Genomic DNA, 24,968 nt, shown 5'->3' on the forward strand with positions numbered 1-24,968 from the left:
ATAAATACCTTTCTGAAATTATTTCCTTTTTATTTTTATGGTGGAATTAGCTACCAATTGTTTTATGTACTTAATAGTACCTGTGTAAACAACATTGATTTTACATTTTATCATTAATATGACACATAACACGAAAAAAATCTTCATTTTCTCTATTTCTTTTTTCTTTTGTATTTGGACTCAAATTCTGGTTTGGAAGTCATATGGCTAAAATTGTGCCCTATAGGAAAATGTATTTTGACAGATCGATGCATTAACATATTGATACATGGCAAATAAATTGTTAACTATAAATTAAACTGAGAAAAACATTGTAGTATTATATATATTAGAAATTGAAAAGTTAAAAATAAAGCCGGGGGGTAGTGGCGCATGCCTTTAATCCCAGCACTCAGGAGGCAGAGCCAGGCAGATCTCTATGAGTTTGAGGCCAGCCTGGGCTACCAAGTGAGTTCCAGGAGAGGCACAAAGCTACACAGAGAAACCCTGTCTCGGGAAAACCAAAAAAAAAAAAAGAAAAAAAAAAGAAAAGTTAAAAATAATTATTCATGTATAAATGTGCATATAAATTTACTAAATTATCTGTAGTATTAAATTATAAAATTTATCAGATAAAATTTCAGTAAAAATTATTTTAATATCACATATTCCCCCAATTTCTTCTATATTTGTTTGTATTTTTCAAATATGAAAAAAATAATTGGTGATTTGTATAAGGATGCATTCATTTTTCTGTTTCGAAATTCTTTTTCAAGGAAGACTTTAGAAGCAAGAGTACACATATTGTGTAGTGTAAACAGAATGATTTCATTTCCAATTCAAGGTGTGATATCTATCACTAATGGTTCAATTCATTTTGTGTAAGTTCTTTAAACTCACTTAGCCATTTCCTCTATGAAATATTATATCCTGATGAAATAAGTTCATATACAATAAAACAAAAAATAAATTATCAGTATTCATTAATACTGTATATACAGTACTGTGAAGATTTGGGAGGATTATATCTGCAAAGGTAGAAATATGAAGAAACTGATAAAAAGAAGCAGCTAATGTACTTCAACTTTTTGCATATTCAGAAAAGAAATAGACCATGTGGTCTCTGGGGTGTAGGAAAGAGTTAAAATTAAAATTAAAATTGGTTATGACACAAATTAGTAGTTTAGTTTGCATAGTTCTATTTCATAGGTGCTTATTTTTAGTTTGCATGCATGTATGAATCTGCACAAGGCATGATAGTGATAAATTTATAGGGCTATGTGTTAGGATGGCTACGGTGTTATCCTCCAATTTTCTATATAAAATGTTGGAAGAACAGTGATTTGTTTGTGTTTGCTTGTTTTTATCCACTGAATGAGTTCCTTGACAATTTCATACATATGTCTAATGCATTCTGATTACTCTCACTCACTGTCTCTTTTATCTTCCTCACACCTTGTCATCTTCCCTTCTCGCTACAAGTCCCTTTCCCATCCTTTGATTTTATTCTTTGTGAACTACTGATTTTAACCAGGGCCTTCTGTGTGACTATGGTGTGGAACTGTTCTGTGGAGACTGGTGGGCTCAGTTTGTGTATAAAACTGAAGACGATGACTCTCTCTCCCCCATAATTCATCAGTAGCCATTATTTCAGCAGGGAGCAGTATGGCTCCATGAATACCCTTGGTTTGGTCCATGATTGTCTGTTGACTGGCACAGTCTCATGTAGGCTGTGTCCAGCTGGAAGATAGTATTTTGCAGTCCCTTTCAAGAACTTCTGAAGCTTACATTCTTTCTGTTCCTTCTTTGGTGGCAAGTTTCCCTGAACATTAGAAAGGGTGGTATAAATCACTTATTTGGTACTGGGTACTAAATGTCACTTTCTCTAAGCACATTGAACAGCTATATGTATTTGCATTTATTGCCATTCACCATAAAGGAATTAATGATGTCTATCAAGCATCAATGCATCAATCATGTCCTCGGTGCTACAAATATAATGATTATGATGGTGGTTAATGAGGAGAAAATGGTGAGTACTTCATACTTTCATAGATTATACAAAATATACTAAATTTTTTAAGCTGATTAGTTGTATTGGTGCGTTACTTATTAATTCTTTTCTTTCTTTTACTTCTTTTTTTAGATTTGAACATCTCATACCACAATCTCATAGATTTTATTTGGATTAATAATATTTTATGAAATCCATTTTATTTTTAGCCATTATTTACTTGTATCTATTCAAATGAATTTTTCTCTCCAGAGTAAGGCATGCAGGATACTTTTATTTTCTTTATTTTATTGAAATAAGATATATTTTGATTATGGTTTGCCCTCTACTTACTACTCCCCATTCCTCCCCACCTCCTCTCCCAGCTAGAGCCACACACAGTTTGATTTTAAATAGAAAATTAAGAAGAGTGTTGTAGAAAAGGGAGATTCATAAATATAATGAAAGGTCTGTCAGTTTTCCAACCAAATGTGGTTAAACACTTACATTCCCACTACATGCAAGGTTGAGACAGGAGAATTGTTACAAGTTCAAAGTCAAATTTGGCTACACAGTATGCTCTAGATTACCAAGAGTTACATATGCCTTGTATCAAAATTTCTTCCAAAAAATTAACTTTTCCAAGGTCTTCCATTACAACAAGTACTACTTTAGGGCAGGAAAATATCATGTACAAGAAACTTCTTTAAGCTGTGGAAGTTTCCAGACCTGATGCAAGTGAGAGGAAAGTCAAAAGAGCCAAGCAAAAGTAATATTTTAAGAAGGTAGGGTTATAGGGAATAATATAAATGGACCAACAGAGAAAGAAACCCCCTAAACATGCTTAATTGTGATGATGAATGGTAATTTAAAACAGTTTATATTTTTATTAGTATACATTAATTATAAAAGACAGTGGGTTTCATTATGGCATTTTCATAGATGCATACAATTTTTGTAACTTTTACAAAAATGCTAAAGGAATTATAATTTCCAAATAAAAGATTTTTCTCATGTGGGAATTCAATTGTATTACATTTCAATTTAACAACTCTATATGTATTAATTTTAGAAGGACATTAAATATAATGTAGGATTTTACTCTACTTTATGGAATTAACAAGTTGTCAATGTTACAAAAAATAGTTCTCCCTAATATTTTCAAGATTTAGTATAAGGAAAATGGTATTCATTCCTAAGTAAATCAACAGTTTTCCTGTACCATTTCAGTTTAGACTACATTTTGTTGCTCACCTAAGAATAAAGTATCCTCCTTATCATTTTATTTTCCTGGGTCCATGAACAAAAAATTGTGTCATCTTGATCTAATAACTGTTTAATAGAACTTTCTGTGACGGTAGAAATATTATATAATCCATATTGCACAATATTATAGGCCTTAGCCAGATTAAGCTATTAAAGACTGAAATTTGTCCTAATGGAACTAAACCACTGCATTTTAAAGTGTAATTTTAGTTTTTATGTCTACGTATGACAAGGGCTATTGTATTGGACTGCACATATCTATATATTTATAATTTAAATATTACTGTAATGTTGAAAATAAAACTTTGGGGGCACAATGAAACTTGACATCTAAGATTTTGTTCTTCTGTTATGTATGAGATCAATTGCTAATAGAAGTAATTTTATCATGTAGTGTTCAGAATTCGGTTTTTGTTTGTGAGTTTATAGGAAGAGTTAATGCAGCACATGTTCATAACTTTGTAGAGTGAAGACAGTTACAGTAAGTGTGAGACAGTTTCACTTCTGATAACTTATTCTGTCATTTGCATTAAAAAATTCAATAGCTCTGAAAGGGAAAAAAATCAGAATGAAATATTTCAGTATTTGTCTTACTGCTTAGGATTATAATAATATATGAAGATCATGTGTATATTGTCATGTGATACAACTGCTTTTTTCATATTTCTAAATTTATTTCAAATGCATATGTTCATAGCAAAAATTTTAATTCTAAAAACAAAAAAATACTTTATAAATACAGTTAATGTTATGTTTTATATGGAATTCTAATACAGTCCCACAGCAGTGAAATAATTAATTATAAATGTGAGGAAAATTGATAAATCAACAAGGTATTTCTTTTAAGTATTAACTTTGAAAAAAGAGAAAAGCTTAAGAGTAGATGTACTAAAATCTCTAAATTGTCTCTGTATGAGAAGCTTTGTATGTACTATGTCCTCTGCTTAAATGCTGTGGTTGTTTTGCTTGGGGCATTTGTGGGACTCCTAACAGTGGGAGTGAGGGGTGACTCTTGTACCTGATTTTGGGCCCCTTTTCCTCCTACTGGGTTGCCTCATCCAGCCTTGATATGAAGGTTTGTGTTTGGGTCTTGTTATGTTGTGTTATGTTGGTATCCCTGGGAGGCATGCCCTTTTCTGAAGGTAAACAGGGGAGGGGAGGAGTGGATTTTGGGGAGAGGGAAGGTGGGGAGAGGATTAGAGGATTGGAGGGAGAAGAGGATGCATTCAGGATGCATGAGTGAAAAACAAATGAACTAAAAAAATCATTATAATTGTATTTTATAGCTCTAGATGAACCCAGCATGTGTACTTATTGTACAAATAAAAAAGAGATAAACCAGGCAGGAAGACTCATTTTAAAAGTGGCCAGGTCAGCCGGGCGGTGGTGGCGCACGCCTTTAATCCCAGCACTCAGGAGGCAGAGGCAGGTGGATCTCTGTGAGTTGAAGGCCAGCCTGGGCTACCAAGTGAGTTCCAGGAAAAGGCACAAAGCTACACAGAGAAACCCTGTCTCGAAAAACCAAAAAAAAAGAAAAAGTGGCCAGGTCTTTTTTGACTAGTTGTATATGATGTTTACTTTCTGAGTATGGATAATACCACTCCAAAGTCATTTTGCTAGGGAGAGCTTCATTGTGTCCCCAGGGAAATAAGTGAATGTGGAAATTAAAGATGAAATTCTTCCATCTATTGTTGGAAACAATGGTATGATAGATATTCCCTTTCTCACTATCAGTATTTTAACTGAATTTGTTTCACAGGCTGTCAGATGCAATTTTGCCTTAAATTGCCATTTCCAAGATTTTGGTGATACACTTTATTTGAATCTTAACTACTGATATTTCTGAAATCATGATTTTGAAAAATCAGTAGCTGACAGAGAGAAAAAATGTTAAGTCATCCTGTAGTATACAAGTTGATACAGGGATAACCTGATAAAATACTTTGAGCAGATATTGTAATCAATCCATTGTTTTAGAAAACTGGGCAATTAATACAGAAATATTAATTGGTCTCTCTACATAGGTAATTTGAACATTGATGTACTAAATAAAATATGAACCATGTTTCTGTTCAGGACTATATTATTTTAATGATAAGTATCTAGACTCATTATAAGTAACTCAACAAATACCTAGTGAAGTAACAAATCTATTTAAAAAAATTTATACATAACAAGTATCTAAAATTGTAGTGTCTGAAACTTTTTTGTTGTTTAATAGTACTGCTTCCTACCACTTGACTTCTTCTTTGATATTCTATGACCATTATATACTTAAGAAACATAGTCCAAGTTTCAATTTTTGTTTCTATTTATCTTTTGTTTTGCATGCAAGCACCTTACTTTTATACATGGAAGAATTATTAGCCTGTACCCTTTTATAAGGCAATCATTTGGAGAAGATTATCAAATGTGAAATAGATTTATAACTGTTTATAATATAGAAATCAATTCCTATAAGTTTTAGATATAGTATATAGTTGTTATAAAGTTTAAAAAAGAAACTGTTTAAAATCAGTTATGCTTCAATTAACTCTTAAACATTTAATTAGAATAATTAAAGTGGAATAAACTTATGCTATCATTTTTATTTTTAACTTGGAATTGATTTATTACAAAATATCTTGTACTTATTTATCAACTCCATTAAAGTATTTGACATTAGAATGATCATAATGAAATTCACCCCAAGACTGCAGAAGAATGTGATGAATATTTGCCATCTTAAATACATCTTCAATTCATCTGCAAAATGGTATCTTAAAAACTCTCCAATTCTGATATGAAATATGCATGAAATTAATATGGAAAGGAAATCATTATAAATTGTCCTATAAGTACTGCTAACTATTGATTTTTACAGATTTTCAAACCATACTAGCTAACACCATATTGACACTCAAGTGTTCAAATGAAACAGTATTTGATAAACATTTTAGAGAGGAAAGCAAACATTATTGGAATCCATTTCTCAGAGAAAATTAAACCCAAATGTGACAATTACACATGTCTAAAATAGAATATAATAAAATATCACTTTATAAAATTAAATTTAATGAAAATATCATTTTATATAATTGTACTTCATTACATCTTTCAATTGAATGTATCAAGTTTTAGAGTTATACAAGAAACACTTGAATCAAATAGAGCAGCTAAATACCTGATCCTACTTTGCAATTGTCATTCCCTTTGATACAATAGTGTTTCTCTCTTGTTGCCATTTTTCTTTATCTCAATGTGCTTACTTTACTTCTCAATACTGAGAAACATTTTATTGTTTACTGCGTGTTCCAAGTAAGTTTTCTTGTTCATAAGAACATGAATAAATAAGCGACTACATCGTACCTTGTGGATGTTGAAGGGTATATTTTGCCTTAAAATAATGTAAAAATAATCTGATTGATGGGAGCCATGTAGAATTAGGAGAATTAGCAACATAAGTATGTATGTTCTTTTGCTGTGGAGCTTATATTTATTCAATTTTAACAGCTTGTTACTATAGCATGTAAACTAGTCATTCACATATAACTAATTAAAATATACTGAAAATGAGATTAGCATTACAATTTGGGAAAATGTTCTATTCCAGCAAACACTTGAAGAGTTTTATCTGTAGGTCGGTGCTTGTAGACCTAGCTACACATAGGGCTAAGACACAGGTTTTATTAAAGGAACAGAAATTTGATGTAGCTAGAGTTTTCCTGCCTGGCCCACAGTCAGGACAAATCTCTCTCACCTGCCAGTCCCACAGCCTCAGACCCAACCAAGTAAACACAGAGACTTATATTGGTTACAAACTGTATGGCCGTGGCAGGCTTCTTGCTAACTGTTCTTACAGCTTAAATTAATCCATTTCTATAAATATATACTTTGCCACGTGGCTCGTGGCTTACCGGCATCTTCACATGCTGTTTCTCATCGTGGTGGCTGGCAGTGTCTCTGACTCAGCCTTCCACTTCCCAGCTTTATTCTCCTCCTTGTCCCACCTATACTTCCTGCCTAGCCAATGGCCAATCAGTGTTTTATTTATTGACCAATCAGAGCAACACATTTGCCATACAGAACATCCCACAGCAATTTGAGGCCAGCTCAGGGAACTTTAAACCCTGGAATTCAGACCCTATTTCCAAATAAAGTAAAACATGTTTGTACACTACTTTGTGATTTATACTTTCTAGAATTGCAAAAAATGAGTGGCCTTGTCCCCCTGTTTACTTTCTTTTTGGACCCGAATTCCTGAGACCTTAAAATGAATATTCAGTTTTGCATTTTACTTTTCTTTTTACATTTTTGGAAGTGCTTATTTAATTGTGCTTTTCTTTTCTTGTCAGGATTCTTGTCTATATACAACATTGCCAATACAACCACAGTGTAGCATGTGAAGTGACAATATGTAAACAGCACAGGTACTACTGTGCCAGGGAGAAACTGGAAATTCTCTTCCTGATTTCATTCTGCTTACCATATTAATTTCCAAAGTTAGCTTTAGTCTGTGGCATGAAAAGTTTGGAAGGGAATAAAAATGAAATCTATGGATATGTTTTCTTGAAGAGAGAAAAATACAGGCATATGTGTAAGCAAATATTTCCTGAGTATCTGCTTTAAATGTATCAAACTGAGTATCTGAGTTAAATGTATCAAACTTTCCTAAAAGTGGGCCATGTCTGACTCTTCATTTGTATGTTTATCCATAATATTTCCATGGTTGTCATTTCATGAATTATTAACTCAACCTTTTCAAGGAAAATGTTTAAATTAACAGTAAAATTTTCAATTATTAAATGTAAGTGGTAGCATGAAAATTTTGAGACTGAGGTTATTTAAACATAAGTATCCTCCACACCCTTGTAGAGTAAGTTTTGAGTCCAATATACAGAAATTGAAGACTGAAGTAAAGACACTAGTAGGTTAATATTATTAAATATAAACTGTAGGAAAGTAGGAATCTTGTCTGTTTTGTTCACATATGGCTTCTCAGTACCCATAACTGTGCTTAGCATAGAAAGTTTGTTTAATAGTTTTTGAATTAGAGAAAAAAATCTCACAAATTCACGTTATTAATTCCTAACTAAAGAGTACATATCTTCTTTAGGTTTTCTATTTTTTCTTTACTAGAAGTTCAGAAGGCTCATTTCAACTAGAATATATTAGAGTCATAAGATGTAGGTTTCATTAAGATATAGAAGCTTATATTGGCTGCATTGGCTTACATTTTATTAGCATATATTAATTATACATAATTACACAATAATCGCTTTCATAATGACATTTTCATTATGTACATCCACTTAAGGTTTAGAAATTACTATTGTCTTTTTTTTCCTATTCTTCTTTCTAGGTTTTAAAACCCATGAAAGAATTTCAAATACCCAAACCCATTTTAAAATGTTTAGTTTGACAATGATATTACAGGTCATGTGAAACAGATTTAGACTGGATTGGGAAATTAGGAGTTCATGGAATTAGGTCGTTGTCTTAATTATTTTTTTTCCTGTGTAGAGATAGTGTAACATGTATGCAATGCTTTGAAAACCAGTCTGTATCATTCTGCCAATTGTAATAATGTGTAATACCTAGGTGTAGGATAAGAATAGAGTGGTACTGTTAATTCCATCTGCCACTGCCCCATTTTTATTGTGCTTATGTTTGCATAATATTTATAAAATCACTCATACACTTTTAAGTGTCCCAGATTCAGTGTTTAGAGAATACATATATGTGGACCCATAAGCTCATGGTATCAACATAGTGTTTTTAATCACACATTCATAAAAAAGTAAAAATTCAGTAATTCACAGATCAAATCTACATTGTCTAATTCCAGTGCTCATCATTGACCAAATGATGCTAAACATAGAAGACTGCAGACCATAGACTTTTACTGTTGTTACTAAGATTGAGCATAGCTTCTGTATTCATTTTCCTCATTGTTATATATCACTGATTTATAAATGATACCAACATCTAAACAAACAAAAATTGTTAGATATATAATGTATATTTCAGAAGTTCTATGACTATAACTTATAAAAATTATTTCTTTAACACACAAGTAGTTGAAGTTAACTATTACAATTGTTACAAAGTATTTGAATATCCTATTACTGACTGAAAATGGAAAAGATTCATTTTTCTCAGTTCATGTCATTCACCATTTGCATATGGTTATATATTTTAAATGCAGATTTTTAACTATGTAGCGGGAAAGGGTAATAGCACATTTTCTGGCTGTTCTATTCACACAAAAAGCTATTTATATCATGTCTTCCTATGTTTAGAATCATTGCTGAAACATTGTTAATGTTGCTAATCCCTAATAAATATTGAGAACAGTATTAGATTCCTGCCTGCATCAGTATTTCCTATAATGGAATTTTAAGTGTATCTGTCCACTGATCTTTTAAAACTGACGCATGCTCTAACAGCAGCATTTACTCATATTTACTTATAGAGGTGTAGCATTTGATGGTGTTTAGTGCACTGGTATAAATATTTCCTATTTTATTACATAACATTACACACAGATATTTTCATAATCTTGATATTAAATGTTACTTTATATGTAACATTAAGACTATACCAAGCAAGTCAAACTGACAATAGAAAGCAAAGACTGAGTGAAAACAAAACAAAAAAAATTATAGAAATCTAAATTAATTGTTGAATTTTGTCAAAGAATTAGAGAAATGGGGACTGAGGAGATGCATAAAAACCCATGGGTGTTTGCCTTGCTGCTCTTCTAGAAGACTCAACTTTGATTCCCATCACCTGTATTGAGCAGTTCACAATCACCTGTAATTCCAGCACTAGGAGGATCTAATGTCTCTGACATTTGAATACATCTACACTCACATGCAAATAAATAAACACACACACACACACACACACACACATACACACACACACAAGTAATACAAATAAATACTAAAAATCAGAGAATTTTAATAGATTTCATGATTTTCCGCAAGGAAAAATGAAAGCAAGAAGAAATTTTTGGGATTCACTTTTTTGGAAGATTTGTTTCTCATCATTTTATGTATATGAATGTTTTGTCTGCATTAGGTGAATGTAGTGCCTGCAAAACCCATAAGACTGTTTTAGATCCCTTGGAACTGGAGTTACACATAGTTGTGAGCCGCTATGTGAATGCTAAGATCAAAACCTAGCTACTCTGCAAGAGCAACAAGAGGTTAAGTGATCCTAACCTCTAAACCATCTCTCTAGTCTCTTAATCTTTTTTTTTAAAAAAAATAATAAAACAAGATAAAAAAAAAAAACCAGCACACCTGAATTGGACAAAACAAACCAACAGAAGGAAAAGAGACCAAGAGAGGGCACAAGAAACAGAGACCCACTAGTTTGCACACTCAGAGATCCCATAGAAACACTAACCTGGAAGCCATTAGTATATTCGGAAGACCTGGGGAAGACCTGTGCCAGCTCTGTGCATGCTACCTCAGTCTCTGTGAGCTCCTACGTTTTTTGATGATGTTGATTTATTGTGTCCTCCATTCCTTCTGGCTCTTATACTCCATTTCTGAGAGATTCCCTGAGCTCTGAGGGGAGGGATTTGATAGAGATATCCCATTTAGGACTGAATGTTCCAAAGTCTCTGACTCTGTTTCTGTCTCTCTGTCTCTGTCTCTGTCTCTGTCTCATTCTCTCTCTTCTCTCTCTCTCTCTCTCTCTCTCTCTCTCTCTCTCTCTCTCTCTCTCTCTCTCTCTCTCTCTCTCCCTCTCTCTCTCTCTTGCTGGCTGTAGGTCTCTATATTTGTTCCCATTTACTGCAGCAGGAAGCTTCTCTAATGACGGCTGAGCTAAGGAACATAGCAGAATGCTATTATTGATTTATTCATTTAGCTGAACAATAGTACTTGGTTTTCCCCTAGGTCCATCTGGGGTCTACTCTCAGGTTCTTTGTCAACCAAGTTGCACTGGGTATGGGTTCCATCTCATGGAGTGGGCTTTAATTTAAATTGAATATTGGTTACTACCACAAACTTTGTGCCACTGTTGCACCAGCTTATCTTTCAGGCTGGTTAGTTTTGTAGCTCAAAGGCTTTGTAGCTGGCTTGGTGTTCACCTTTCTCCTTTTTTACCTTCCTGTACCATGAATACAAGTCCCTAGGGGTGAAGGTTCTAGGTAGGCACCAGATCAACTTCTCTGTATTCAATGATTTGTGTAGATTTTGCCCTTAGCATAGAGTCTTGTCATCAGCTTGTAGAGTACAACTTCCAGCCTTTGCAATAGTCTTCATTGTTTGAAGGTACCCACGGTAAGATTTAGGCCAACAACTCAATTTCATGTTACCCATTCCAAGTACTGGAAGCTTCATTTCATGATGAGCAATGTCCAGTCTGCCTTCTTATTTGGCAATTTCATTTACATCACCTTCGTATCTGTATATATTTTAGGAAGCTTCTACTATTTTAGGTTTGCGAATGACCTCTCAAATGACCCTGATTTTACTTTTTCCTCCCTGTATTCCCTTCCTGTTCCTGTTTTACCTCCCCATCCCTGTTTGATTCTCCTATTTCAGTCTACCCCCTTCATCCATATATAACATTTGTTTTATGGTATGGAGTGATGAGCTATATATTATCAAAGGAAGATTTGATCAAACTGTGATTAGCATAACTATCTCCTGATAATTTTTGTGGTTTAAATAAACAATAACACTACTTTCTGCTATTTTTATATAAAAAGTACTTTTTTTTTTTTTTTTTTGGTTTTTCGAGACAGGGTTTCTCTGTGTAGCTTTGCGCCTTTCCTGGAACTCACTTGGTAGCCCAGGCCGGCCTCGAATTCACAGAGATCTGCCTGGCTCTGCCTCCCGAGTGCTGGGATTAAAGGCATGCGCCACCACCGCCCGGCTAAAAAGTACTTTTTTATTTTGAAAACTTGTCCAGCTATTCTTTAGTTTGTCTATTCTTATGCCATTTTTAGCATCAACTTTCATTTTTCAATGCACAAAAAGCAATTCTCAAATTTAGAACATATTAAACCCATATCTCCTATTAAGTATTTACATGTTATTTAGCAGGCCTATAATTCTAATCATAATATATATTCATAAGCTTTTTGTTTTATTCCTATATTCTATCAGTATCCTAAAGGTATGAGTTTCACTGTTCCCTGAAATAAAAACAAGAAACCAAAAAACTATTTTTCATAAAATCCTATATGAACAGATATATTTATTGCAATCTGAAATTTTCATAACTGTAATTTATATTTATTGGTTTCTTCACACAATAAAGAATCAAATCCTCTTTACATGTCATACTTTCTCCCCTATATTTAGATATTTTTCACATATCCCATTTTCTATCTTAGAAGATTTTTGCTTTGAATTCAGACTTGAGCAAGTCCTTCATGTGTCAATATATTTTGCCTACTTTCATCTGGACAGTTGTACATTTTTATGAATGAAACTGATAATGTGGAATACTATATTAAGTGCTTATTGACAGTAAAATAATTGTGTTTGAAATCATGATTAAAAAATAACGATATTTTTTGTGATTCTAACAAATGCCCTTTTATTTTTCCTTAACGGTTGAATTAAATATTAAATTATTTGTATTTTCTTTAAATATCTTAATATATTAAAATATATACACATCTTCAATAGTGAACACTGATCTTAATAGCCCATCTCTTAATGAACATAGGTAATTTTTCATTTATCTTCTTACTATAGAAATGCATAATAGTTGATTCAAAACAAATTTGTCATTTAAGTATCACTAGTGTTAATATTTCATTTAATGATTTGCACTTACAACATTTAGTTAACATGAATGTTTATGGTTGGATTTCTAATAATTTCTTTTTCTCTCTCTCCTTTTTTGTTTCTCCTTCTCCCTCCCTCTATCCTTCCCTGTGTTTTCTTTGTCAGTATACCGTGGGCTGACAAACAGTACCTGTGGTATCGAGACTGGTATGGACTTGTTGTCCGGGACGTATATATTTGCGGTCCTGTTAGCATGCGTCGTGTTTCAGTCTGGCGCCCAGGAGAAGAATTACACGGTCCGAGAAGAAATGCCAGAGAACGTCCTGATAGGCGATTTGTTGAAAGACCTCAACTTGTCGCTTATTCCCGACAAGTCCTTAACCACTCCTATGCAGTTCAAATTGGTTTACAAAACCGGGGATGTACCTCTGATTCGGATTGAAGAGGGTACTGGTGAGATCTTCACTACTGGTGCTCGCATTGATCGTGAGAAATTATGTGCTGGAATCTTGTTGGATGCCCGTTGCTTTTACGAAGTGGAAGTTGCCGTTTTGCCGGATGAAATTTTTAGATTGGTCAAGATACGCTTTCTGATAGAAGATATAAATGATAATTCACCGTTATTCCCGACAACTGTCATCAACATATCAATTCCAGAGAACTCGGCTATAAACTCTCGATATTCTCTTCCAGCAGCCATTGATCCTGACATCGGAATAAATGGAGTCCAAAACTACCAACTAATTAAGGTGCGTTTTAAAAAATATTGTGTTAAAGGTATTAACTCCCTTATAGAGTATAAGACTTTTTTGAAATTATGAGTAAATTTTCATCTTAACTTTTCAATATTTATGCAAAGCGAACTAGAGAAAATTCACTAATATACATTTTTCAATCACACCTTTTTTTAAAAACATGCTCTGTGTATATATTTGTAGATGTAATTCTGCTACATTGGGTGCCAAATGTAGTGTAATTCTAAACGGTCTTATTATATAAGAAACACAGAGCCAAATAAAGAGTTAAAAGTCCAGAGATCACAGCAGTAGCCAAGAGCTAAGACCACCTTATCTTACCACTCGCTGCTCTCCTTCCCCTGAGAGAGAGACCTTCTTCCTGTGTCCTGTCTTTTTAATTTCCTTTCTGTTCTGCTTTCTCATTGGTTCTAAACCCAACCACATGACTTTCTCATCACTGCCTGTTTGTACAGACCTCCAGGTCTCTATGGTTCCTACTGAGATTAAAGGTTCTGGTCACTGCCTGGCTGTGTCCTTGAACACACAGAGACTCTGCCTGCCATGTGATTGGATTAAGGGCATGTGCCACCACCGCCAGACTTCTGCTAAATGGCTTGCTCTCAGCTCTAATCCCCAGGCAACTTTATTTATTAACATACAAATAAAGTCACATTTCAGCACAAATAAAATGTCACCATATATATTCCTTTCCAAACATTTTTGTCTACATTAACTAATATAGGCCACAGACAAGGAGCTCAGCTATACTATTTACAAATCAACAGACTTTGGTATCTGACTTTGAATCTGTCTAGTCATGGCTCTGTCATAAACTTCACCTAAACACACAATTTTAAGTGAGGAGGGGAGAGGGGGATCTTTGGTATGTAAAATGAGTAAAAAATATTCTCTAAGTGGGACAATTAATATTTAAATCATTATTTCAGACAAAAAACAATCTTAGCACTTGAAAAGATGTCAAAATTATGAGAGGTTAATAGTAGAACATTGTTCTTGAGGATTTCATGCATTGTATAATGAAATATGTTAGTATATACCCACATCACCTGACCCCCAACTCCTTCCATATCTTCCCAATATTTCCCCATCTAAAAGTTTTATTAACAGCTTTTCTGAATGTATTTGGATTATTGATGAAATTTTTCACGATGATTTCAAGTTAAGGCTAGATCCCTAATCATCTTCACAATCCACAAAGTGTGACTTAATGTTAGCCACTGTTCTTTTAGTTCTACATATTTTTGTCTGAATTATTTGAAAACATGGAATTCATTTGCTCTTATAAAAAATTTAAGTAGTTTTGTGAAAAATTTTCAGTTCATCTAAAGAATTTAGGGTAATTTTTTTGTAATTACTAGAAAGTTTGTAGAATAGTTGAAAGTTCAGGTATTGGTATGCAAAATAATAAAATGTACATAATGGTCTTCAGATAGTGAACATATTTGCAGATATCATATTGATATAGAATATTTTTTTAATTTATATTTTTGCAGATTATGTGCTACCAAATTACAATTAGCATAATGACTACTGTTGTAAAGTACTGGAAGAACATACACATATTGCATTCTGATCATTATAATGTATAGATTTTGACCCAGGGGATGTATAATATGGGGAAATTGCTCAACTGATCCTGTTGTTTTCATAAGATGCATATGTTTAAAATGAAATTGAAGACACCAAACTTCCTGAGTGAACTCAAATTAATGCAGATATTTGAGTGTGTAAATTAATTCTAAAAAGAAGGTTTTATTTGAAGTAGTGATAAAAAACAGTTTAGGAGATTTGAAAATAATTATTTTAGATTAGGTCTCTATAATAATGTTTGCTTTTCTTGTGAACTGGAAAAAATACAGAAAAGATATTAATCAGAATTTTGTGCACATTTCTTTTTTTTTACAAATTCATTTTTTAACAAATGTCCTACCTCCTCAATTTTCTCTCTTTAAAAAATATGTATATGGGTTGTTCTGTAGTTATTAAAGGGCTAAAGTAGGAACAAAGCACAAAGCACAAAGTACAGAAGCATATATGAAATGTTCAGGAGATATATTCAAATATTTGACTACTTAAAAATGTGAATTTTAACACTTTAAAATGTAAACTCTATAACAATATTGATTCTCAAGCAACCCTTTCCAATAAAACTTTCTTCAGTTATAAATGTTCTCAGACTTTGTTAAACAAAGGGTAGCCTTTAAGTATATGTTACTTGAGTACCTGAAAAGTTGCAAAGGATACCAAGAAACTGAATTATTTCTGTGTATGTGTGTAGCATATTTTGATCAAATTCTCTCACTCACTTCCTTCCAACTCTTTCCATATTTCTATCACTTTTCACTCCAAACTTCATGCATATATATACATATATATATATATATATATATATATATATAAAGAAATTTTCTATTCATTTTACATATCAACCAAAGATCCCCTCCCCTCCTTCCTTCCTTCCACCCCCAGCCTTTCTCCCCATCCTATCCACCATTCCATCTCTTCCAGGGCAAGGCCTCCTGTGGAGAGTAGCAGAGCCTGATACACTCAGTTTAGACAGGTCCAAGCACCTTCCCCTGCACCAATGCTGTGTAAGGTGTCCCACCATAGGTAGTGGGCTCCAAATGATGCCCTAGGCATGGGTCCTGATCCCACTGCTAGGGGGCTTCTTAAGCAGATAAAGCTACATAGCTGTCTCACCTATGCAGAGGGTGTAGTCCAGTCCCATGGAGGCTCCACAGCTATTGGTCCACAGTTCATGAGTTCCCACTACTTGGTTTGGTTGACTCTGTAGGTTTCCCCATTGTAGTCTTGATGCCCTATGCTCATAGAATTCTTTTTTTTTAACCCAGAGTCTGTTTAATGCTTCCAGAATCCTCTAACTTAATATCAATTTTAATAGCCATAATTAATAAGTGACTATGGTACTGTACACCAGATCCTAAACACAAAGTGTTTATTTAGGAAACAATAGGATAAATTTAAATTAAAAAGGGGTCTTAAAAAACTGAAACCAGACAATAGGACTATCATGGGTCCCTCGACTAGACATTCTGAAAAATGTGTTTTTTAAAATGCTAGACTTCATTTAAGGAATAATTTTGCCCTTAGGACAACATTACACAGTTTCATATTTATCTTGAAAATTGATTAGCAAATTTAAATGAAACAATTCTGCTGGAATGATTCCAGCTTTGTTAAAATATGTTTGTTTACATTTTTCACTTTCTTAAAAAAAATGCCATGAAATGGTAGATATAGTCTCACTATACAATTGTCAATAACTTGTAGAAATTTGGCATATAATTTCTTTCTGCTTCAGAACACATGACACAACAAAATAACTATATATTGTACCTGAAGTACTTGGGCATTTGTATAGGACCATGAACAAATACTGTTCGAAGTGCTTGTTAAAAATAATGAGAATGGAATAAAAGTATTGCCCTGGGCACAAAAATGGCTATGACATGGGTGACACTAACTGAATGCACTTTGACTTGCAAAAAAATGTCCTGTCAGGAAAGTGGCATGTATTCTGTGGGAGAAGTAGCTAAAACAACAACAACAACAAGAAAAAAAGTGTTCTGATTCATCAATATGTTTGAAAGTAAGTAGGCCAACAATAATAATTTCTAGAAGACTTGCTGTCTTACAACACAGGTTGATATTTAATTGGTATTAATCTTATCTATTTCATTGAATACCAGAGTAGCAAAATTGCAGTTGGTAGTAACTAGGGTAATATAAAATATATATGTAAAGGTCAAATAACAGAAAGAAAATAAAGAAAAAATTCTAGGGAAATTTAGGTCTATTTACAGTTTCAAATTAACTAACTGAATTAAAAGTAATGGTGAATATTTATTAAATGTATAAATATTTCTAGAATATATAAAGTATAGCACAGAATAGTAGTAAAACTTTAGTTAGTATGTAAATGTTTTAGTAAAGTTTGGGTTCATATTATCCTGTGATTTTATGTATGCTCTGGCACAAACCAAGAAAGTATTATTATTCCCTGTGTATAATATGTAAAAAATGTGTCTTAGAATGGTAATTCTCCTGTAACTTGTAAGCAATATGATTAGGAACTGGAATGTACTTTTTGACTCTTAAACTTGATTAACAGACTGACAGATAAACTTGAGATACCAGGACATAATTTAATGCTAGAAGAGTGAAAGGAGAGATGATGGAGAGAGTGTTCGATGAAAGCATGAAGTTATTCTGCTTTATTAAAAAAAGATTTTTAATTTTTAGAATAATCAATTTAAGAACTAAATTAGTCATTTACATGATGTTGGTGAGGTTTATTTTCAAGCTTTTAAACAGAACATTATGATTTTAAGGAAAATAAATAAATACAGGCATCTTTAGAAAAAAAATCTAGATGTGAAACATTTTTTTCTCTGCTTTAAACAATATAATGCAATTTGAATTCCCATGAATTTAATTTTCAAATATATTTTCTCCTCAGATGAAACTGTTTGAAAATTTGGTATATCTATCTATCTATCTATCTATCTATCTATCTATCTATCTATCTATCTCTCTCTCTCTCTCTCTCTCTATCTATCTATCTATCTATCTATCATCTTTATATGTGCATCTATGCAAAACGTATTTATATTCAATACATCATAAAAAGAGTTAAGCTGGATCTAAGAAATTAAATATCTCTATCTGTTTAGGTTTCACTTTTTAAAATTCTAGTACCTTTTATTCCTAAAACCCCTTTGCATTCTCTAGGTCTTATTGACAGATAAGTCAGTGTTTTCACAAACAGAAACATCCCTCAGGCACCCTATCTCACACAGTATATAGACAAAAACCAGAGGTACACACTATTTCCTGTTTGAAACTTGGGAAATAGTGTGTATGATGAAGTTACATATGTCTTCAACATATGTTTTGCCTCTGATTTCCTTTTTTTTTTTTTGTAATATGTCAGCAGTAAACTTCCTATACCATCCCAATGACAGTGAGCTGATTGGTTCTCTTGAGAGAAAATGACAATGTTTAAACTATGCTTGTTTTGTGCCTAAAAGAGCATAAAGACAAAATTTACCCTTGATCATCCCTATCAAAGCACAGATGTGTTTATATACATCTCTAAAGCATTATAATTTTTTCCATCAACCAAAAAGAGTAGTCTATTTTATGTAAAGCGTTTAGGCTCTTATTTTTATGTATATACATTTTCCCATTGATAGGAACCTAAACTTGCATGACTACAAATGACCATAGAGTTACATTTATTGTAAAATATGCTCTCTGAAATTCAAAATTTATTTTCTGCCACAAGGTTTGGTGATGTTAATTTGAGATTATTGATATGAGTCATCAAAAATATGCTGTAGAGAAAAAACATTCAACATTCATTTTTATTGTCAAAAAAGTAATTTTATTTAACTGTATCTCAATGTGTCATATAATACTAAATGGGATAAAAGATTCATTAATGATATAATAGGCAAAATATACAAAAATCACATGTGTAAATGTTTTTAGAAACTGTATAGATGTTATTTGCTCCCCAAGAGTCTCAGAAGAGTTTCAGTACAAATACATCCTCATTTATTAACTATAAAATAGTGTACTTAGACGTTTATTCTTTCAGTTTTAAGATTACTTGAATTCATATTCTTTAGTTCTATGATGTGTGGATTATCATTTCTGATCTCTGTAGAACAGAAATAAAAGAGGACTATTAAATGCTAATGACTGTTAGGTCCCTAAAAGCTGGGGTTATTATCAAAGCGCACCTCCAGTGAGGAAAACCAACAGCATAAAATTCATTGTGTTCATAAATGGATCTTTATTAGTGCTGTCGGTTTTTATTAAAGTGAGAATGTAACACTAATAAGATCAAGTAACTTTTGACTTCATTGCAATTATCACAGTCCTGGTTAGTATTCATAGTCCAATAATGAATTACATTAAATACACTTGTTAGTAATAGTCCCACATGGAACCATATATGTTAGACAATCAATTCAGTAATTTATAAATCAAGACTTTGAAGAACAAATGAGTTAGCAAATCTTTTCAGTTTTTTCACATAATGATTTTTTAATTTAGTATTAGTAAGTAAATATAAGAAACTACTAAATATTACTATTAGGTAAAGACTTTTTGATCTTTTAATCTTATTCATCTGATATATAAATGATAACTATTTTAGTGCTTAAATTGACTATTAAAATATTTTAATATTAATTTTACTATTAAAACATAAGTAAAAAAAATTACCACTTACCAAAATTAAATAGATCCAAACTGTATACATCTTAATGTACAATGCTTAATTTTATGAATGTCAAAAGGAATCACTTAATAGCTAAGACAAAAATGCACTGACACAGGGACTGAGGCAATGGACTAGCTACTAAAGGCGAATAGAGCAATAACAGAAAGACATAACTAAATTTAAACAAGAAAAACCTAACTTGGCACATAACTCTTCAATTATAACAAAGTTTTTGTCACAAAAAGCTGGTTAACACTCAAATTTAGTCAATGATAACAATGTAATACAGGAAATGTACCAATGTAGGTATTATGTTTGGTACAAATTGTTCCTTTTGTTTACTATTCTAACAGCTATAACAACACTCTGCTGTAGAAATATGAAATGAAGTATGCTCTTTTAGTCTTAGCTCAAAAACTTAATGTAAGCCTGGTGGTGGTGGCACATGCCTTTATTCCCAGCACTCAGGAGGCAGAGCCAGGCGGATCTCTATGAGTTAATGCATGGGTAAAATTTTTATATCAAAAATGTTGAATTTGTATATCACACGTGTATGTTTTATGCAATAAGATAATTCTGATATAAGTTATGATTTCATTTATGCTTCTTCTATAAAAATAGTTGATATAAATTTGTGCTTTTATTAAGATATGTGTGTTTAGACATGGTTTTGACAAATATTTTCTTCAGCTGAAAATACAAACTGAATGTAAAAAGCTCTCACTTAGAAATAGAACACTAGGGCCTTGAGAGATGGCTCGGCAATTAATAGCATTGGCTGCTCTTGCAGAGGGCCCAGTTTTGGTTCCTAGCACCCATATGGTGTCTCACAATAATCCATAACTCCAGTTCCAGAGGATCATGATGCATTCTTCTGACATTTGTGGGCACCATGAAAATGGTGCACAGATGTACACACAGGCAAAATACACATATACATAAAATAAATCTAAAAATAAATAATAAATAATAAAATCATAGGTGCAGGAGCTATGGCTCATTGTATAATATGCTTGCATGCAAGTTTAAGTACATGAGTTAGAATTCCCAGACTTCATGTAAAACTGGATTACTGCTATGATAAGATGCTTGGGGGAAGCAGGTGAATTCATGGAAACTTTAGGGCCAGCCAGCTTGGCGTGCACAATGCCAAACAAGTGACACTATCCAAAATGAACTGGAATCTGGGGAATGAGGTTTTCCTTTGACTTTCACACATGGATCATTGCATGTGCATACCTACATTCATAAGCACACCTACACATATACACATGTATACTCACATACACACACACAAATTCTAAATATGAAATAAATTAATAGCTTTCCTTTTCATTCATTCATCTCAAGCTTCATGAAACTGAATCAAAATATGAATGAAGAAATAGCATAATAGATCAAATTATCTGCTTTAAGTATAAATAAGTTTCAATATATTTTTCTTGGAAGTACCTTTTGGTTTACAGGTACAACTAGCAACTAGGTACACCCATAGAAGACAAACATGGACTTCAATTTATTCTAATAACATACAGGCTACTTTTATTACATATTATTTAAATGTTCAATATTCACTGTTCGTTTGCTTGTGGAATGCAATCTTTGCCAATCTTATTCCATAAAAATGTTACAAAACACTTTATCTAGAAATGTTAACTCATCCTTAATAAAGAGCTAAGTATATGAGAATAGATTACATGCACTCAAGTATTTTTGCAAAATGAACACATGTACCCACACACTATAGCAGCTAAAATTATGCATAGATATTTAAATATTTTTCATTTATTGTGCAATATTGCAGACAAGTACATGTGATCAATTTTAAGAAACCTGTTTTTTATTTTTAATATATTAGAAGACTATTTAATGGTATGATGTTTTAATTGCTACATGTACAGATCTCTATATTTATAGGTTAACAAAGAAGAGTATCATGGAATATGCATTTATATGATAGAAAGACATTAGAAACAAGAAGTATAAGTTTGGTTTCATTAAATATAATAAGGTAAAGAGTGATTTTCATTATCAAATCTAACCTTGTCTTTGAGATCTCATTGAACCCTGCATTATATAAAGAGTTCTACCAAGAATTTTTGGTATTCTTTTGTTTCTTATACATGTATAGGTATGTGTATATATATAGTTTATTTGATCACTTCAAATGAATGTAATTTAAAAAAAATATGAAGACCACATATTCTGTCTCACTGTACCAGTAAATAACCATAATACCTTAGTACAATTCCAATGATATAAATTTAATTCAGTTAATGAGCATCTAATGAAAAAGTCTTGAGGGAGAAAAATAGGTTTGAAAATAGTCATTGTCTCCATGGAGCTTAATAATGGGCAGTATAGAAACTACTATCCTGTATTAATGATAAGTAGGAAATATTTATTGTTATGAATGAGCATTTTCTCTTGAACTATTCATACTGTTATAGACTTGCTTGAAATCTTCAAAATCAAAAAATACTTAAAATTTCCAAATCTATTTTAACCTATTAAGATTTTCACTAAGATTTCTGTGGGCCTCTCTAGCACTTTGCTTCTTCCTATTCTCATGTGATCTTCATTTACCATGGTCTCCTCTTCCTTGTTCTCCCTCTCTGTTGTTGATCCAGCTGGGATCTCCCGCTCACCCAAGCACTCCTTCCCTCGACCCTCGCCCTTCACTACCCCCACTCATGTCCAGGCTGTTCATGTAGATCTCATTCCATTTCTCTGTCATTGGGCAATCCCCGTGTCTTTCTTGGGGTCCTGTTTTCCAGGTAGCCTCCCTGGTGATGTGAGTAGCAGTCCAGTCATCCTTGTTCCACATCTAGTATCCTCCTATGAGTGAGTACATACCATGTTTGTCTTTCTGAGTCTGGGTTACCTAACTCAGGATGATTTTTTTCTAGGTCCATCCATTTGTCTGCAAACCTCATGATGTCATTGTTTTTCTCCGCTGAGTAGTATTCCATTGTGTATATGTACCACATTTTATTTATCCATTCTTCAGTTGAAGGTCATCTATGTTGTTTCTAGGTTCTGCCTATTACAAACAATGCTGATATGAACATAGCTGAACAAGGGTTCTTGTGGTGTGGTTGAGCATTCCTTGGGTATATGCCTAAGAGTGGTATAGCTGGATCTTGGGGGAGATGAATTCCAATTTTCTAAGAAAGCGCCATATTGATTTCCAAAGTGGTTGTACAAGCTTGCATTCCCACCAGCAGTGGAGGAGAGTTCCCCTAGCTCCACATCCTCTCCAGCATAAGGTGTCTTCAGTGTTTTTGATCTTAGCCATTCTGACAGGCATAAGGTGATATCTCAGAGTTGTTTTGATTTGCATTTCCCTGATCATTAGGGATGTTGAGCAATTCCTTAAATGTCTTTCAGCCATTTCAGTTTCCTCTGTTGAGAATTCTCTGTTTAGTTCTATAGCCCATTTCTTAATTGGACTGTTGGGCATTTTGATGTCTAATTTCTTGAGTTCCTTATATATTCTGGATATTGCTGGCAATGGTCGAGAGACAGCCCGAACTGACCTACTCTGGTGATGGGATGGCCAAACACCCTAATTGTCGTGCTAGAAACCTCATCCAACTACTGAGGGATCTGGATGCAGAGATCCATGGCTAGGCCCCGGGTGGATCTCTGGGAGTCCAATTAGTGAGAATGAGGAGGGTTTATATGAGCGAGAATTGTTGAGACCAAGGTTGGATAAAGCACAGGGACAAATAGCCAAACGAATGGAAACACATGAACTATGAACCAATGGCTGAGGGGTCACCAACTGGATTAGGCTCTCTGAATGGGTGAGACAATTGATTGGCTTGATCTGTTTGGGAGGCATCCAGGCAGTGGAACTGGGTCCTGTGCTCATTGCATGAGTTGGCTGTTTGAAACCTGGGGCCTATGCAGGATTGCTTGGCTCGGCCTGGGAGGAGGGGACTGGACCTATCTGGACTGAGTCTACCAGGTTGATCTCAGTCCAGGGGAAAGGCTTTGCCCTGGAGGAGGTGGGAATAGGGGGTGGGCTGGGGGGAAGGTGAGGGGCGGGAGGGGGGAGAACAAGGGAATCCGTGGCTGATATGTAGAACTGAATTGTATTGCAAAATAAAAATTAAAAAAAAAATTAAAAAAAAGATTTTCACTAAGAATCTTCAGAAATTACTAGCTTTACAATTATGGTAGTGATATTTTGTTGACATATTTGTTAAGTAATAATTTTGAGCTAAGAAATAAATAATGTTTTGATGATAATGGCAATACTTGTGCCAGTATTAATAAGTACTTTAGCCTATTACCTTAATTTTCAAATTTGTTATCTTTAACTCCAATTATTCTACCATATACTCAAGAAAAATAAAATATATTTACCTAACAATAGTAATGAGTATATAGTAATTAATAAAATAATATTATTTCAAATTTTCTGAATGTTTTGAAGAAAAGTGTTCTCTCAACAATAGTTTTAATGTATAGTTTAAGATTAGCCATTGCTAACTTTTTATGAGATCTGATGCTTTATATTCTTTAAAAAGAGTATTATGTAAACTAAATTTACTTTTTCATACATATTTTATGTATGTGTACAAAGAAAAATATGACAGCATTGTTTTCTTACTCAATCAATGACACTGGCTCCACATTTACTTTTGGAACTAGTTCAAAGTAAAAAGATATCTTCCATTTACCTTCTTTAGCTTAACTCTTGAATCAGATGTCTACTTTTCTTCATTTGTCTCTGCCTCTCCTGTCTCTCCATATGACTATGATGCTGTTAATATGAATACTTTCCCATAGACTGCTTCTACCATCTGGAACTGCTTTATTTACATCTCATTCATATGCCATTTTTTAAATCATATTTTCTCTCTTGTCTTTTATCACTGTGTGAACTTTTTGTTTTTGTTTTCCTATCTTTTTCCTTATAAGTCTAGTCATGATTATCTTTTCATAAGTGGATTTGTAGGAGTGGTATG

At 33.1% G+C, this 24,968-nt stretch overlaps 1 protein-coding gene across 1 annotated transcript in view; it reads left to right on the top strand.

The window, feature by feature from the left end:
* Nucleotides 1–13,147: 13,147 nt before the first annotated feature.
* The window catches only part of Pcdh11x (protocadherin 11 X-linked), a 39,155-nt gene continuing 27,334 nt past the window's right edge, over nucleotides 13,148–24,968 (top strand). The window contains exon 1 of the mRNA XM_059251491.1: nucleotides 13,148–13,727. Within this exon, the coding sequence (XP_059107474.1) occupies nucleotides 13,188–13,727 (540 nt within the window). The 5' untranslated portion in view covers nucleotides 13,148–13,187. The remainder of the gene's footprint in view (nucleotides 13,728–24,968) is intronic.

The sequence above is a fragment of the Peromyscus eremicus genome, chromosome X (assembly GCF_949786415.1).
Source record: "Peromyscus eremicus chromosome X, PerEre_H2_v1, whole genome shotgun sequence".
Lineage (NCBI taxonomy): Eukaryota > Metazoa > Chordata > Mammalia > Rodentia > Cricetidae > Peromyscus > Peromyscus eremicus.